At 41.9% G+C, this 19,046-nt stretch overlaps 1 protein-coding gene across 1 annotated transcript in view; it reads left to right on the top strand.

The window, feature by feature from the left end:
• COL6A6 (collagen type VI alpha 6 chain) overlaps nt 1-19,046 on the top strand; it is an 858,285-nt gene that overhangs the window by 435,652 nt on the left and 403,587 nt on the right. The window contains exon 9 of the mRNA XM_069646627.1: nt 14,673-15,245. Within this exon, the coding sequence (XP_069502728.1) occupies nt 14,673-15,245 (573 nt within the window). The remainder of the gene's footprint in view (nt 1-14,672; nt 15,246-19,046) is intronic.

The raw sequence follows: 19,046 nt of genomic DNA, 5'->3' as shown, positions 1-19,046 counted from the left end.
CGTCTAGAGTCCAGTGACATAAAATCTGTTTTAATTATTAAAGGAGAAAAGTTAATTTTCGAAGACTCAGGCAATGGTCCTTTTTTTTGTAAAAATTTAGACATTTGGGAAAGATCGCAATAATTATGGACGTCAAAACCCAGACATCTGAGTTGATCCGTTTGTTCACAAACAAGGCGCGCAACAATGGTTGAATAGAAACAAACCACCATCCTGTACTTGTTTCATCAGAAAGATCTACCCAATCAATGTCTGCCATATGGATAAATCGTAAGGGTGGGATTACGGAGAATATCTGAAGCAGTTTTGACTGATTGAAAGAAATGGGTTAATTAATTTGGTGAACATCTTTAATCCCAGTCATCAGTTTAATGGGCAGAATTCTGTGTTTTAGGCTGGTGATTGTACATGTTTGATTTAGGGCAGGAACGCTTAGTCTTTATGAAGGTCACCATCTCATGCAGAGCCCAGGTTATCATTAACACTGGCACTTGTTAACTCAGCTGGGGTTATATCAGGACGGTCTTCTTACCTTTCTACCTCCATGTACTCCGTTGACTTAGTACTTGCATTCCCGGGTAGCATAAATGTAGTCATTTTTGTTTGAGAAGACTAATGTTGTTTCTTTTGCTGTTTCTTAGATTTATTTATGTGTTGTCTAGGGCACTAGGGATGGTGGTAGGGCAAGGAGACCTTTCTGTAATTGCTTGATCCTCCAAAGGCTAGATATTCAGATTGATTATTTCTTCACGGCGAGCAATTGCTCTGAGAAATTTTCTTGAAGAATGATTGTGTTTCAAATTAAATTTCAGTTGTATTTTGGGTTTTTCATTGCCTTTTTGGACTTTTTCCTTCTTCTATTAGTTGGACCTTTAGATGTTTCTGAAGAGTTCATTATGATAGAGAAATCAGGAACTTTGTCTAACAGGCCACTTTTTTCTGAAAGTATAAAAGAACACGGGTCTAACCTATCATTATTATCGTATAAAGTCGGGTTGAAAGGCTCCTTGCTGTTATTATGGTTGAGGTCTTTGGTCCTTATCTCCTCATCGAAAACAGTTCACCACAGGGCTTGTCTCTTGGCCCTTAGCTGTATTTAGTGTCTTTTTTATTGACATGACAAGAGTTGAATGGTTTTGGACCGATGCTTTGATATTGTTATACAATCGCACAAAAGATTAGAGTACTAGGGGTAGGGCTGTTATAAAGGTGGGGCCTAGAGTACCCAATCGTGTTGCTTCAATTAATCTACAATCCCCATGATTCACAGGTGCTTTGTATTGCCTCAATAAAATTATGCTCCCGGCTCAACATTCTCTAAAGGAAAACACAAATTCTACAGGCAATGACAAAAAGCACCTTACTTCAATTCCTATTGACCTGGATGTATATCCTTCGGAGTCCAAGATCACACAGGTGTTATCAACAGTGGCCTCATTGAATGATTCAATCTTTTTGCCCAAACCCTTTGAGGATTCCAAACAGGATTTGAATTCAACAACATTTAAGTCTCAATGTAACATCATGGCTGCTCTGACCATTTTGCTGGCCCCTTTCATTGAAGCTGTATGAGTCCATCAACGGAAATGCAAAAGACCAGGCAACTTTCCTCGCTATGATCCATTCAAAAATTATTTACATTCGGTCCTTGATAACACTGTTGCAATCCAGAGTGGATCACAAGGTGGAATGGGCAAATATGATCCAAAGAAAACTCCAAGACGCATTGGACTTGGAAAGGGCGAACAAAAAACGTCTGCTGAACTCAGTCCTTGAACTGCCACAATTAAAATCACTGGTGCAGAATAAAAAGGCAGACCTATTAACTACACCATATTCTGATGCGCCAAACGTGGTAACTAACGATCCTTCCAAGCCTTGCGACTCACCAACTGCATTGAAATCGAATAGGCAAAGTAAAGACCTAGATAAATCTAGTCCCCCGCCATTCCGATCCCAAACAGGATTAGTGAATGAGCGAAACTTCATGACAGAACCAATGATTACTGTGGACTCAGGGAAGAGAGCACACAGATCTCGGAGACGCAATCTATCCCTGTCTCATCGGATACTCAAACTTTGCGTAGTAGAACTGCTGATCGAAAACCCTTTTATATTTTTCAAAATAACAAAAAAAGGAAACTTAACACAACGTTATCTAGAGAAGCACCTCAGAGGAAGAAAGCAAAGAATCTAACATTGCCCAAGAGTAAGAATTCTAATTTGGCTTGCGTCTTCTTTAGAAATTTAACGACTCCACAAATACACCCCCAGTTGATAAGCGAGCGCAAAGGACAGTATTCTATAAGAAAACATCATGCCCTTCCACTGGGCCTTTCCCTCAACAAAAAGTTTGATGATAGAGAACAGTGGATGGCCAGCTTTTAAGGGATTGACAAGGACTGTTTAAATTGTTCTATCTATACGATTGAAGAAGAGGAGGCTTCTGACGGGATGTCATCCCATTCTGCCCTGCTTGATGCATCCGTCCAACCAACAAAAAACACATCCAATTAGCTCAATGTCCTTTCCAGTAGACCAATATGATCTTGACTGCAAGTTCCTCTCCAACAACTAAGGAAACAACTCTCCCTCGCCAAGTGTTGAAACTGGCTAGTCCATTTCTAACGCTAGAGAAAAGATATAATATGATATGATATGATATGATATGATATGATATGATATGATATGATATGGCATTTATAACGTGCCTATACACAAGTGTTTCAAAGCGCAAATGAGTCTTGGCATTATCAAAAAGCCGCTCTAGCCAAAACCAAGGTCCCTGTGAACAAATATTGAGCCACAGGTTACCACCTAGAGTACATACCAAGATGGCGCTGAGCTCTCCCAAAAGGGGGGTCTTTAATAGACCTAAGGCCAAAAGACTGCTTGGTATAGACCTAAATCAAATATGATAGGAACGTGAATGGTAACTTTGGAACGTTTATAATTGCAAAGGACGGTTTAACTTTGAATCTCTTATGTCCTATTGTTATTCCATAATGTGCCTCTGCTACGCTTCCTTCAATCAGAAGACATCATGATAGTGGAATTCCCTAAAGAACATATAACTGATAAGGTTATTCTACATTTGCGATCAAATGGTGTAAAGACTTCCCTATTGGAAATGGCCCATCTTTTGTTTCCAACGGGATTTGAATGCTAAAACTTACAGGAGAGATTGCCCGCTTCTTATTCACGTCTTTTCCCCCGACCACAGCTGTCTTGTCCAGAGATGGATAGTGAGTTTGTCAATCATTTAAGAAGACCTCAAGGCCGCTGAAAATTACATTTACCAGTGTAGACACTAACAAGCGCACGATTACGTTCGCAAAGGATATTGTCCCAAGAAACATGGACGGGAAGCGTCAACAGGACATATCCCATACTCAACACCAGAATTCTGATTAACCACGAAGAGCCTGCTGGCAGATGGCTTTTTGGAATACGAGAGGTTTTTCACACCTGCCTTTTGACTATGACTTACAAGCAGGCAAGGTGGATATTATTTGCTTACAAGAAACTTTGCTCCACCTGGCACCTCTATTGGATGGTTGTACTTCTTTTGTTGTTAGAGGTCTGATCACCTTTGTTAAAATTGAGAATGGTATGTCGATAGATTGGTTTGAAAGCCTGAATTCCTTCATACAAGCTATTGGTGTGAAGGAAGCATTGAACCAAAAACCCTGAAGAGGCCTGCTGCTTAATATCTACTGAAACCAAGGGGTATTCGCCACCACGATGTTTATCAACATGGTGAGGGCCACCCTGGACAAATGGGTGGAGCGTTTTAATCCTCATTACATAATCGTAGGTGGTGATCTAAATTGTCCATAAATAAGCACTCCAATTTAGCAAACGAGAATAACACCTCAAGAGAAGCCAAAGCTGCTGGGTGGATAGATATGATGAACTCTAGAGATCTCCACATCTGAAATGGCCAAACTGTGGGAGATTGCCCTCCGAGAGCAACTTGGACAAATGGGAATGCATCTAGTTTTTTGGATTATGTTTTTGTTTCAAGTTCTTTAATTCAAGACATTGCATTCTTTGAAGTGATTAAGACTCACTTGGAAGGGCCTCTGAGGCCAAAAGCAAATTGTACGAATAACGGCTATTGAATCAACTCAAGGGGCAAATCGTCTCAGAATAAAACATAAGGACATCATAACACTAACTAAAAACTATACCAACCTGACGAGGAAGGGGGCAAATGTGAACAATGTCCTGTTACTTCTGGAGTTTACGACCCATCCTAAAAAAGATTTGTTATGGGCTTGCCCCCATAAATACTTGCTTGACAAACAAATCTGACTGGGGAAAAAACCTTGAGGAAAGATCTAAAACATCTCATTCGCCGCTGAGATGCCCTTTACTTAATTTTGATGATGAAAAGAAAACAGAAGTATAAGAACTGGCTGGTTACACACAAAGGTGCACTTTTCCAGAAAGAAGCAGAATGTATGCTTGCCACCCCGTACAACAAAGATGCAAGAGCCATATGGAAATGCTCAACACAACTGGGCCCTCATGTCCAATCTTATTGACAAACGTGTCACAGAAGATACATGGACAAACTTTATCAACAACTATTTCAACAAAGAGGATGCACTAATCAGCCTTTGTCCAGGAAAGCGTCGTCTGGGTGGACACTTCCTCTGGATATATTAGATGTTGAATAGTTAATTAAGAAGGCTAACCATTTTAAAGCCCTGGGTCCAGATTGTATTACTAACACTATCATCAAGGAATCTCTGGAGCTTTGGATTCTTTTTGTTTTTGAGCTGTTTAAGCAGAAGATTATGAGAGCCGGTGAGATTCCAGATTCTTGGAGATCGGAGATAGTGGTCCCTATTTACAAGCGAGGTTTCAGGACGGATCCTGCCAACTACCGTTGATCGTCCTTCTGGGCACGTTGGGTCAACTATTAGTGGCTTTCCTGTTAACATTTTTGCAGAACTGGATCAAAACAGCTGAAAGGGAGGACCCTAAACAGATTGGATTCATAAAGGGTGTCAGCGCAGATCTGAACCTTTTTTTGGTTTTATCATTTTTTATTTTCACCAATAAAGTTTGCAATACAATTAGAAATAAACAAGCTTCATAAAATTACAAACCTGGTCACAAGATTGAGTCCAAAAGAGAAGAAAAAGAAGAAAAAATCATCTCATAATGCATAACACAACATAAATAAAGAGAAAATTGAAAAGAGACCAGAAAAGGAGAAGAGAATGAAACAGAAGAATATCTAACTGTATCATTTGGTAGTACAATTTATAAATAATCAATAAACACATCCCCACGTAACATGGCATGATCTTGGCTTGCATAAGAGCAAATCAGAATACATTTCAGGGTAATAGTGAATTTGGACAAAACACACCAGCATATTGAGTCACCATGAGACTTTAACCATACACATTGAGAAAGATCCCCCATATGTCCATAAACTGAACCTTTTTTTGATAAATCTGTTGAAAGCAAAAGTCTTAAATGAGAGAAAAAGGGTCTATGTGGCATTTGTGGGCTTACAAAAGGCATTTTATAGCGTGGATCGCCAACTGCTATGGGCCAAAATTGAGACGTAGAAATGTCTGGCAGATTTGCTGGAGGCTATTAAGTCACTCTATGACTCTACCAGTGTTCAAATCTGTCTTAATTCACAGGGTCTTTGGACGAAATCAATTGTAATTGTAAATTGTAATGGGTTATTTATAACGCGCTTAATACCCAGAGGTTTCTAAGCGCAGACCCGGGGATGGAACCTGTGTTGCTCAGCGCCATCTTGCTTCCATGGCGAGTGCGTTGCCCCTGAGCTATCCTCCTGACACCTTTGGCAGGTTAACGCAGGGGTGTGCCTTGCCCACCACGTTATTTAGCCTGTAGCTTTATGATATTGGAGAGGCTTTGGACAAGATGAAAGTATTTCCAGCAAAAATAGGTGTTCAAGGCGTTTCAAGACTCCTTTTCGCCGACAACCTAGTGCTGGTCGATACGACACTGGTCGGCCTCCATCAGAATTTGGATGCCCTCACCGAATATATGGCATCAAATGCTTGGCGGTGAATACCACAAAGTCATCTACAACAAGGGTCCAGATCTACTTGTTTGCTGAAGTTGTATGTCAAACAACAACCCCTAGCGAGTTTCAAAAGGTAACCAACCTGGGGGGGGTTCTGATTAATAACAGCAAGATCGACCTACCTCGCCAACAAGCATTGGGGACCAATATGAAAACTTTGATAGCCCAGGGCAGGCTGATAGATAAGAAATATGGTAACTTTTCAGTTTTGCCTGTCCTGACTTTTTTCAAAGCCAAGGACACGCTGGTGTTACTACACGGTACTGAGGAATTGTGGCCATCTTTAGAAGGACGCTTCTGGAGGTAAATTCTGAAGCTCCCAAACTTGATACCAACCTTATTATTCCGGTTCGAGCTGGGTTTGACTTACCTGCAAGCAAGATCGACATGGAGAACTATTGCCTTGTATCGTAAATGCCTCTTGCCCTTCCCGCCTAGGTCTTACCAAATTCTGGGCCAAGAGTTGAAGAATGATAGAAACATCTTATTAATCGAGTGGGGCAATAGCTGCAAGAAATACCTACAGCACCTGCAGCCGGACTTAGATGTACTAATCGGTAATCCTGCCAAGGTAAAATGGAAACCATGGCAGGACGATTGGATGAAAACTATCGAAGAAAAGACTACTTATAAACTTGCTACTGCCTTGAGAGACAAACATAAGTTATGGGGTTCCCTCCCGAAGTACTTCACCAAGTTTCCCAACAGATGGTATAGGAATCAATGTATGCGCTTCAGGATGAACCTTCTGGCCACTAAACAAATTGTGAAAATCTAAAAGCAAGTCACCTCTGCAGACTGTAGGTTCTGTTCTAAAGAAGGGGAGAAAGAAACACTTAAGCACATTACTTTGTCCTGCCCTGGCTTGACCGATTCAAGATCTACATTTTTGGGCCAGGCAGTTTCTGAAACACAATGGGGGTCATTACGAAGTTGGAGGTAGACATGGCGCTATAAGCGCCATGGCTACCCCCTTACCGGATTCTGGGTCCGTGTTCCCAGAATAGGGACTTACCGGGTCATTCTGACCTTGGAGGACCCGGTCAATCCCCATTCCGGGAATCATTCCCCATTCCCATTTGAGTCCCTATAGGGCTCAATGGGAATGGGGATGGAGCTAATAACGTGCCCACTTTTAGCTCTGAAGTCCCTTAATGGGTCCCTTCCATAATGCCTGGTAAAACCAGGTGTTAAGGAAGGGACCCGCTAAGGGACCTCGTAGTAGGGCGGTAAGGGATTACCGGCACCGGTGCCCTTACCGGTGCCGGTACTCCCTTACCGCCCACCTCGTAATGACCCCCAGTGTGTGGATGTGGACCAATTCTGGTTCTCTCTCCATTTTTCGACTACATTTGCTCTGGTACATTTTTTTAAAGTGGTTTTGGAAATGAATGTAAATGAGATGGACGAATATGAGGTGTCGTACTGTACTTACTTGCTACAGAGATATGAGGAATGTTCTATGATAAAAAGTTTGAAATAAAACAAGGATCACTTGAATAAAAATAATTAAATAAATTGTAGATGAGTCTTGTGAGATTGTTGTAGGTTTAGGAGGTGGAGGCTGATGAACAAGAGTCAGTATATGATCTTCCTTCCAGAGGACTGAACCATCATAACATTCCTGACACATTCTTAGAAAAGAATCCCTTAAACTAGTGAGTCAACTTTCTTTTGTATAGTATCCAGAGCGGAGGTAGTTCCTGTTGAAAGAGGGGGTTCTGTAGTGTTCCCTATTGAGCTATCCCCCTGGTTATTGGTCGTGCAATTGAGAATTTGCCTAGGGAAACCTTCAAGTTTGTATCTGTGACTGCAGTCTGTATGGGAGCATTACTTATGGGGGTGATAGCAGCAAGAAAACCGGAACCCGGAGGGTTGAGTAGCTATTTTTATGCTACATGTTGAACTTCTCCTAAGATTATCCTGAGGACTAATTGGAGAGGCCATGAGGGGAGAATACAAAGAGTTTGGCGACTCTAGAAACACAGGCACCAACAAACTTCAGTCTATCTGCTTATAGCCACACTAGATGGTCTCTCCCTCAGCCACCACAGACAGCTGCAGACCACACTTGCTCGCACTTGTATAGTTTATGGTTTGAAAGCCACTGTATTACAGTGTTAGAGATTTCACAGGGAATAGAAACAAAAGAAGAAAAATCTGCACCCTTGTATAGCCCACTCACACAGCGAGGGCGCTCTCTGCACATACTGGTCAGGGGGCTGTGTGCACACAGTAACATTTTGCAGCTACTATGCTGCATGTAAGAGGATAGGTAAAGCAGCAGTCGTTGCAGAAGAGACCTCATGGTGATACTGGCGGAGGGAGAAGTTAGATGATGAACCTCAAGGCACATGTTCCAACCCAGGGCTTAAGATGGAAGGATGTCACTCCATCCACAATCAACAGTGAATCCCCATCACCCACCAATCAATACCGAGGTGAAGCAAAACGATCCGCAGAGCAGAGTAGGGAGGAGCAAGGAGACAGTGCAGACGCACTTTGTCTGTTCCTTCACGCTGCGGCAACCCGAGCCCCACACACAGTTCTGTACTCCACTGAGGCGTATGTCTTGCGATGTCTCCTGGCTCATGGGGGCCACAGCCCCACCGCTTCACAAGACGAAGATACCGGCTCCTGTGGATGTCTTTACCCAGCTCCCTCAGCTCCACTAAGCTCGACCCAGCTCCGCTCCTAATCCCGACACACTTGAATTGTCTTGCCCACTCTCAGCTCTCACTCACCATGCAGAGGAAAGAACCTCAGCACGTGTCGATCTGTGTCAAGCCACGCCTCCACTGCAGCCCAGACGGGGCCACAACTGACACCAAGCTCTTTCTCTGGTTTGGACCTCCCTCTCGCCTCCTTGTTTCCTGACAGTGTATAGGTTCAGAAGGGCATCCTCATGATGCAGCCTCAGTCTGGCCTCAATTCCTACGCTTTGCAGTTTGTTACAAAGCAAACAAGTAGGTCATCCATCACCTTTAAATGGATGTTTGTGCTGGAGAGGAAGAGCATTCTTTTGACCACACGGTCAGTGTGGGCCTATACATTCAACTTTCATGATATTCTTCCCAAGGTTCAACGTAAGCGTGGATAAAGGCTTAAATCCCAGACACCAACCACATGCAATGTATATCTCGCTTTGGCATAGTGGCTCTCAATCTCTGCGGCAGTGAGTAGCCATGACTTTCTATGGCCGCATATGTATCCCACACACTAATTTCTAGGAACAATCGCTGCACTTTGGACTCAATATCGGATTGTAAACAGGGGTTTCCAGTAAGGACACCCAAAGGGCCTGAAGTGAGGATGGACTGCACAAAGCAGGATGTGGTTGGTTTGGGAAAAAACTATTGGGACAGTACATGGCAGCACGCTGTACCATTGATCATTCATAATCATAATAATATGTATTTGTGATTTGTGGAACCAGGGTTTGCATACAATCCCACAGGTATGGTTGAGGGCCAAAGCAGGGGCAAGTACACATGTGTCCAAGTTCCAATGTCAGCCACTAGACAACTATATATCTAATTTACTCGATTCACTGCCACCATATCCTCTCTTGAACCAAATGTTCACATATAAATATATATATATTTGTTTTTATTATTTCTTTCAGTGAAAAAACCTTGGTTAAAGAGACAGTAAAGACAGTAAGGAGAAGATTGAAGGCACCAAAACCCCTGAAATTTGGCAGCCATTTCAAACAAAGCCACCTTAACTACACGTCGCCTGTTCTGCAGCGTATGACCACAATGATGACATCAGAGATTACATCACTGATGGCATCACTAGTGACATCACTAATTACACCATATATGGCCACACTGATGGCATCACTATTGACATCAGACATAACATCATACATGTCTTCACTGAAAAAAGCACTGGTTAGATAATTTACATTTTCAACTGTGAGAACTTTGTTCTGTTATAAAAAAAGATATGTATTTATTTTATTTATTTTATTGATCATTTGTAAGGCACTTTATACGACAGAATTGTGTTTCATATTGGGTACTTATTTACACGTACATTTTATGCTGCTCTAATTTCTTTTCATTTAGTGCATAGTACACAATTTGAAGTACATACACAAATCAATGCAATAAAGCAGGTAATCTATTAGTTTGGAATAAAAACCCATGATTCATTTATAAAAGAAATAACTGAAAATAATAAAAATCCAATTAAATGTCTAAAATGAAACCTCATCGTTCTAATCATCATTTGTTTTCTGTATATTTACTAAGTTATGAAGCATACATTGGGCCTCATTACGACCCAGGCGGTAAGTTACCGCCTGGGTCGTACCTTTACCACCATGGCGTAAACTATGTTTACGCCATGGTGGTTGGCGGACTTTCCGCCCCATTTCGAGGTTGGCGGGGCGGTAAGTCCCCAATCCCCATTTACCCTTCCCCATTCCCATTTTTGCCCCATAGGGCATAATGGGAGTGGGGAAGGCGTTAATTACGCCACCGTAAATTACGGTGGCGTAATTAACAACAAGGTCCCTTAGCGCCATGGATTTTGACACCTGCTAAAAGCAGGTGTTAAATCCTCCATGGCGCTAAGGGACCTTGGAATCAGGCGGTAAGGGTCGGCGCTGTTTACGCTGCCGTAAACCCCTTACCGCCAGGGTCATAATGAGGCCCATTTTCTTTTATCCTCCCCATACTTAGAATTCTTATATTCTACACTACTATCACAATGCATAAGGGCATGCATTTTCTTTTATCCTCCCCATACTTAGAATTCTTATATTCTACACCACTATCACAATGCATAAGGGCATGCATTTTCTTTTATCCTACCCATACTTAGAATTCTTATATTCTACACCACTATCACAATGCGTAAGGGCATGCATTTTCTTTTATCCTCCCCATACTTAGAATTCTTATATTCTACACCACTATCACAATGCGTAAGGGCATGCATTTTCTTTTATCCTCCCCATACTTAGAATTCTTATATTCTACACCACTATCACAATGCGTAAGGGCATGCATTTTCTTTTATCCTCCCCATACTTAGAATTCTTATATTCTACACCACTATCACAATGCGTAAGGGCATGCATTTTCTTTTATCCTCCCCATACTTAGAATTCTTATATTCTACACCACTATCACAATGCGTAAGGGCATGCATTTTCTTTTATCCTCCCCATACTTAGAATTCTTATATTCTACACCACTATCACAATGCATAAGGGCATGCATTTTCTTTTATCCTCCCCATACTTAGAATTCTTATATTCTACACCACTATCACAATGCATAAGGGCATGCATTTTCTTTTATCCTCCCCATACTTAGAATTCTTATATTCTACACCACTATCACAATGCATAAGGGCATGCATTTTCTTTTATCCTCCCCATACTTAGAATTCTTATATTCTACACCACTATCACAATGCATAAGGGCATGCATTTTCTTTTATCCTCCCCATACTTAGAATTCTTATATTCTACACCACTATCACAATGCATAAGGGCATGCATTTTCTTTTATCCTCCCCATACTTAGAATTCTTATATTCTACACCACTATCACAATGCATAAGGGCATGCATTTTCTTTTATCCTCCCCATACTTAGAATTCTTATATTCTACACCACTATCACAATGCATAAGGGCATGCATTTTCTTTTATCCTCCCCATACTTAGAATTCTTATATTCTACACCACTATCACAATGCGTAAGGGCATGCATTTTCTTTTATCCTCCCCATACTTAGAATTCTTATATTCTACACCACTATCACAATGCGTAAGGGCATGCATTTTCTTTTATCCTCCCCATACTTAGAATTCTTATATTCTACACCACTATCACAATGCATAAGGGCATGCATTTTCTTTTATCCTCCCCATACCTAGAATTCTTATATTCTACACCACTATCACAATGCATAAGGGCATGCATTTTCTTTTATCCTCCCCATACTTAGAATTCTTATATTCTACACCACTATCACAATGCATAAGGGCATGCATTTTCTTTTATCCTCCCCATACTTAGAATTCTTATATTCTACACCACTCTCACAATGCATAAGGGCATGCATTTTCTTTTATCCTCCCCATACTTAGAATTCTTATATTCTACACCACTATCACAATGCATAAGGGCATGCATTTTCTTTTATCCTCCCCATACTTAGAATTCTTATATTCTACACCACTATCACAATGCATAAGGGTATGCATTTTCTTTTAACCTCCCCATACTTAGAATTCTTATATTCTACACCACTATCACAATGCATAAGGGCATGCATTTTGTTTTACTGTTTTTACACTTCTAATTTAGAAATCAATATGTTTGTATAATATGTTTGCAATAAGTAAAATAGAAAAGTAAAATGTGTACATGTAATACTTTCATAGCAATCAGGACCATACATGTTTCATTCTATCTATTCCTTTTTTCATTTTGTAATACTATATTTACATATTATATTATCTTACAAATAGCTGAAGTACATTTGCCACAGCCAGGTGCATTCCATGCAATGGAGTATTGTAATTGCTCCCTATTAAATGAAATTGAAGGTATTTCTATAATGTCACATACTTCTATTTAATATTTTATAACTTGATAAATATTACAAATTAATGCTCCACATGTACTCATATCATACATGTGTACCCGTGTATGTTCTATGTCATGTTCCTATATTATTAAGTATAATAAAATAAAATATGTACCGAAGGAGTGAAACAAAAATATGTTCACATACATGATGAGTGATAGTGATGTCATAAATGATGTAATCAGTGATGTAATCTCTGATGTCATTATTGTGGTCATACGCTGTGCAACAGGGGGCATGTAGTTAAGATGGAATTGCTTGAAATGGCTGCTGAATTTCAGGGGCTTTGTTGCGATAAATCTTCGCCTTAACGTCTCTTTTTCACTGAATTTTCAAAGGTTTTGTTGCTATGTATTTGCTATGTAGTTTTTGTCACATTAAATCTGATCACTGTATCTCTCTCTTCAGTTTTTTCATTGCATTTCAAGGGTTTTGTTATAATACATTTATTTGGGGCTCCAGCAATGGCCATTGTATATGTTACAGCAATAGTTTGTTCCCAAAGACCCATTGCCCACTGCCTAGGAGAGGTGATCTCTGAAGGTGTCAAATATTTTTTTCCACTCCCTATATCTGCGGTAATTACCCCAGAAATAATTTCCAATCCCTGCGGTAGCGAAGCATTATGTCGATTTCCCCGATAATGGAAAAAATGGTCGAAAATTGCTGCAGTAATCGTGTAAAATTCCCCTGGTATTTCCCCGATAAGATGAACATTTTTGAAAATTAAAAAGTATTTCCCGTCCTCACAGGAACTTGCTAGGTGTCCTGCTCCTCTTTTCTTAGTCCATCACACCCCTCAATTGCTTTTTCCCCCCATTACCCTCTACCATTAACCACTGTCACTATTCGGTTCCTGTGACACAGTTTCTCTTCTGAGCACATTTTGCGATATTCCCCCAGTATACCCCTGATAAGCCGAAAAACACAGAAAAATATAAAAGTATTTTACGTCCTCGTGCGCACTTACCATGTGGCCCCTCATCTTTTCTTGGTCGCCTCTCTCTCCTCAATTGCTTTTTACCTCCTTAACCTTTTCCCATTACCCCCTATCACTCTTCGGTTCATGTAAGTTTGTTTCTTTTGCAAGCTTGTTTTGAGGCATTGCCGCAGTAATCTCGCAAGATTCCCACTGTTGTCCCCCGATAAGCTGTAAATGGTCTAACTGTAACTGGCCCCCCAGGCCACCCCCAACTTCACATGGTGTCCTCTTCCCCTCTGCCTTCCACTTCTACCCTGATGAAACTGCATCCTTTTTCGTCTTCCAAATAGCTTTTTGAACTTCCCCGGTATTATCGTGGGAATCACTCGAATTGATCAAAAATAATTGACAGGTTTTCACTTCTGAAAAGCCTCTCTGCTGCAAAGCACCATGGGAGATATATAAAGGTTTTTGGGGAGCAGGTGGCACCCCCTGCCTCAAATATGTTAAAAACTACTGGAAGGATTTACCCCGACCAGTCGAGAAAATTTAGTCAACACTTTGAGCACAAATTGTTTCTTATTTGGTCCAAATCACCTGTTCACAAATTGCACTTTTTCTCTATGGGAAAATAAATGGTAGTGGACCTCAAAACAGTATTTTTTGATTTCCTAATAACATTTTCATTTGTTAATCTGTTCCAAAATGTCCCTTTTGTGGGAGCCCATGACAAACATATTCTTTGGAAAATGTCATCCAAATCCATCCAGAGAGTCAAAGGTTATTAGCAACTGAATTTTGAGAAAAAACGATGTACAAAGTTTTCACCTATAATATATATATGTTTCGCAGTCCTGCAAATATCAGAAGTTATTTTTACCTAAATTAACCATACACGAGTTAGCGAGCCCAGCTGGTTCTGGGGCACTGGCATGTATGCCCAACTGCAGCTGCATAAGTGAAGCCGGGGTTGGGGACATTGATCTGGGGCAGCTTGATGTTCCTGAGCCTTATTGCTACTGAGTGACTGCTCTTTGGTTTTCCTTTGCAGAGTGTGAAGTCCACAAAGCTGACATTGTCTTCCTGATCGATGGCTCCACCAGCATAAGCGACTCTGACTTTGTGGTGATGAAAGACTTTATGTCATCAGTGGTGGCTCAGTTTGATACTCGGCCGGGCATGGTGCACTTTGGGGTGGCTCAGTTCAGTGTCACCTATCAAGATGAGTTTGGGATGGCGTCCTCTTTATCTGACTCAGGCATAAAGAATCAAATTGGGGGCCTTCAGCAGATGCAAGGAGGCACCCTCATTGGCAACGCCCTCAGGTCCGTGGGCAGGTCTCTCTTCACCCCGCGTTCAGGCTGCAGAATTAATGAAGGCATCCAACAGCTCTTGCTTGTCATAACAGATGGCGTATCACAAGACAAGGTGGCGAAGGCGGCTGAGTTCTTGAGGAAGCGGTCTATCAATATCTATGCTATAGGTGTGGGAGTGGTAAGTCACACTCAGCTTCTGGAAATCGCTGGATCCCCGGACAAGAAATTTACTGTTGACAATTTCAGTGAGCTCAACTCTATTAAGAAAAGGATTGTTCGTAACATATGCAAGGAGGAATCCATAAGCAGTAAGTGGCTCTCCTTATATTTTATTGTCAATATGCTGTTTGTCGTTAAATTGCCAATTGTGTGTGTACCGATTGCCACTCCGGGTCATAATCAAAACAAAGTGGTTGATGAAGGTCTCGACACATGACTCCTATGCCCAAAACCAATGCTTAAAACATCTCTCGACACATTTTGATCCAGTGTGCAGGATTGGTTAATAAAGCTGACATTTCAGCACCCTCTTGTGGGATAATTGCCCTGAATTACTGTGGGATGTTCTGAGCGAAATTAGGGGTAAACTGAAAGCAGGTGTCCCTTGAACTACAGATCATAGGGACATACAATATAAGCAGAAAGGAAATGGCCGTATGGCATAAATGGTATCAAGTGAAAAAGTCCTTTTTTTTAATCGAAATAAAAAAAGATCAATTTATAAAGACCGCTCTCTGACCGCACAGAGACGTCTTTCTAAATGGAACTGCCATGCCCCTGCCAAATCCGAGTGTGCGCAGGGGTTGACAAGCGTGGGCAGGAGAGGAAAGGGGTGCCACATAAAATGTTGTGAAAAAAACCCCGCAAAAAGATGCTGAATTCGGCATTGGAAAAAAACGCAATACCATATTGTTGATCACGGAGAAGAGCGGTTGCAGGGGTGTCCCCGCTCCCCTTGATCGACAATATGGTACTTTGGGGATTGCTGGGGTGTCCCCGCTTCCATTAAAAGGAAAGCCGGGGACAATTAAAGATTTTTGGGGCGGGGACGCGGCCTGGGTTCATATACGTGATTATTTCATTACTGGCATTTAGAATTCGTGATTTTCGAATTTGACATTTTCGTTAGCAAAATAACCACGTACATCCGGAGGAATGAGGTAGTGGGTGAGCAAATGAGAGTTTGGGGGGGACTGAAACCCCCCTTCCGATTTACAGGAAAACCAGTGGGAAAGGGTGGGGGTGAGGACGGTAAGGGAACGCCTTCTGAGAGGCGGGGAAGTATGTGATATTTTGTTATTTTAAAGGCCAAAATGAATCTGTCTTTTTTGTGTTCGGCCTTTAAAATGCGGAAATATCACATAGAACCGGCCTGAATATGTAATGAAACATTTTCTGGAGAAAACACTTACGTACAAAAAGACGGCACAATAAATATCAGAGCATGGAATTACAATATGACAAAAACGCAATGGGCCTCATTAGGACCCTGGCGCTAATGGGTTAACGGTGCCGTAAAAGGCTGCGGCGCCGTTAACCCATTAGCGCCCGATTACGAGGTCCCTTTGCAGGACCCGACCTTAACGGCTGGTCTGCACCAGCCGTTAAAGTAGAGACCCGCAAAGGGACCTTGAAGGTAATAACGGTACCGCAAATTTTAACGGTACCGCAATTTGCGGTACCGTACTTAGCGCCTTCCCCATTCCCATAGAGCCCTATGGGGCGAAAATGGGAATGGGGAAGCTCTATGGTTCAATGGGGAATTACCGCCCCGCCAACCTTGGAATGGGGTGGTAATTCCCCATTGAACCATGGCGGACCTGTTACAACACCGGCACCAACCATGGTGCTAATAGCGCCATAGTTTAGCGCTGGTGTTGTAATGAGGGCCAATGGCTGTCACAGTTCCCTGTAAAGGTTACTTCCACACCATAATTCATATGATTGGCTAGAAGAAGAAAGTCATCCAGCAAGGCATTGTAGAAGTTGCAACAAACATGAAAAGTGCATATTCAACTAACAATGAAATTGCAAAGTTCTATACATTTAATGCGACATTCACACTCAATAATTAGTACATAAATCTGTATTACGTTTCAGCATATTGGGAAAGTGTGTCTGTTTAGTAGAGCAGACTTTGCAGCAGAGAAGGCGCCTTTCCTTTCTTTTACAAAATCAAGAGCTCGGAGGACAGTCCACCATCGCAGACGGCATTCTTTCACGCGGAAAGGGTTCGGGAAGAGGGTCGCCAAGAGAGCGTGCATTTGATTTGGATGTGAGGTCTGTCTGCGCAGGTGCCTACATTTTGTTCCTCAGTCGTCCAGTGCCAGGTTAGGTGAATTGCACTATCCACATATATATATATCCACTATCCAAAAAAACAAACAAAAAAAAACTACCTCTGAAATGCTCGGCACCACAACTGGAAGCGTAGAAGCAGGCGCTGGAGCAGGTATAACAACAAAGTGTGGGAACAGGGTTACATGTCTTATCCCTGTATACCCTATTTACTGAATTATTATTATTTATTTAATTGGGGAAATACCAGAAATTGTTGAACCATGTATTACTGGAAAGTGTTAGAGCAGCTATAACCTAAAGTGTTGGAGCTGGTGTAGCCTGAGGGTGTTGGTTCAGGTGTAACCTGGAACTCCTTCAGTGGGTATAAACTAACTGTCAGATATAATATGATATGATAGATTATTTATAATGCGCTTAATACCCAGAGGTTTCTAAGCTCAGACCCAGGGATCGAACCTGTGTTGCTCCATCTCGTCTTGCTCCCAAGGGGAGCACATTGCCCCTGAGCTATCCTCCCGACCAGGAATAACCTGGGACACCTGGGGCAAAAATAAGTTGAAGGTGACAAAGCTGGTATAAACTGGGCTTTTTGCATCAGTTGTAACTTGGAAGTGCTGGAGCAGTTAGATACACAAAATGTATTGGAACAGCTATAACAGCAAGTGCTGGAGCAGTTAGATACACAAAATGTATTGGAACAGCTATAACAGCAAGTGCTGGAGCAGTTAGATACACAAAATGTATTGGAACAGCTATAACAGGGAACTATTTGAATAGGTATGACAAGAAATTGTTGAAACAGCATTACCATGAAGGTATTGAAACATATATTACTAGACAATGTTGAAATAGGTATAAATGGAAAGTGTTGGAGCTGGTATAACATTAAGGGCCTCATCACGAGTTGGCCGCTATCTCCGGCGGTATTACCGCCGGGGCTATTAACGTTACCGCGAAACCCCCCGGCGCTGTTAGCGCCGGATCACGGGTTTGGCGGAACGGTAAGTTCCCATTCTCCATTGGGCCCATTCAGGAATTCCCCATTTCCCATTGGGCCTATTGGGACATTATCAGCGCTATTTCCGCCGGCGGTATTAGCACGGCAGCAATAGCGCCAAAAATCAGCAAAATCGCTGTGGATTTTCCTCCAGCTCACAGCTGTGGGTAAATCCTGCCAAACCTGTGATTTGGTGGACCCTTCAATGCAGCGGTAATAGCGTCACCGCCGCATTTAAGGGTTACCACTAAACTCGTGATGAGGCCGTAAGTGTTGGAGCTAGTGTTACCTGATGGTTTTGGAGCATATATAACCTGAAAATGCTGACGCATGTAAAACTTGAAAGTGCTAGAGCAGGTAAGACCTAAAAGTGCTGACTGTGCTTGACAAAATAGTGTTGGAGCAAGTGTAGCCTGAAAGTGTTGGTGCAGGTATAACCTGACAGTCCGAGCAAATGTAAACTGAGCAAGCTGGACCAGGCATAACTTGAAGGTGACAGAGCTGGTACAAAGTGGACATTTTGTAGCAGGTATAAACGGAGTGTGCTGGTGCTGATATACATTGGAAGTGCCTCAATAGGTATGAACTAAGTGTCGGAGCAGGTAAATCCTGAGAGGGCTTCAGCAAGTATAAGACAGAGTGTTGGTGTGGGAGCAGGACCTGCACTGCGCTTTGTCTTTTAGGCCATTGCTAAGCTTGTCTTTCTGAGGAGAAGCAGTATTTCATACCTGTGGAAGTGATTATGCAAAGTGCCATCATCATTTGGTCTAGACGGCACAACAGATGCCAAACTCGCGTCAAGTGGAAAAGA

The sequence above is a fragment of the Ambystoma mexicanum genome, chromosome 2q (genome assembly GCF_040938575.1).
Source record: "Ambystoma mexicanum isolate Mex_15411 chromosome 2q, UKY_AmexF1_1, whole genome shotgun sequence".
In the NCBI taxonomy this organism is placed as follows: domain Eukaryota; kingdom Metazoa; phylum Chordata; class Amphibia; order Caudata; family Ambystomatidae; genus Ambystoma; species Ambystoma mexicanum.
Note: the sequence above shows the minus strand (reverse complement) of the source record. Positions and strands in the feature narration are given on the sequence as shown.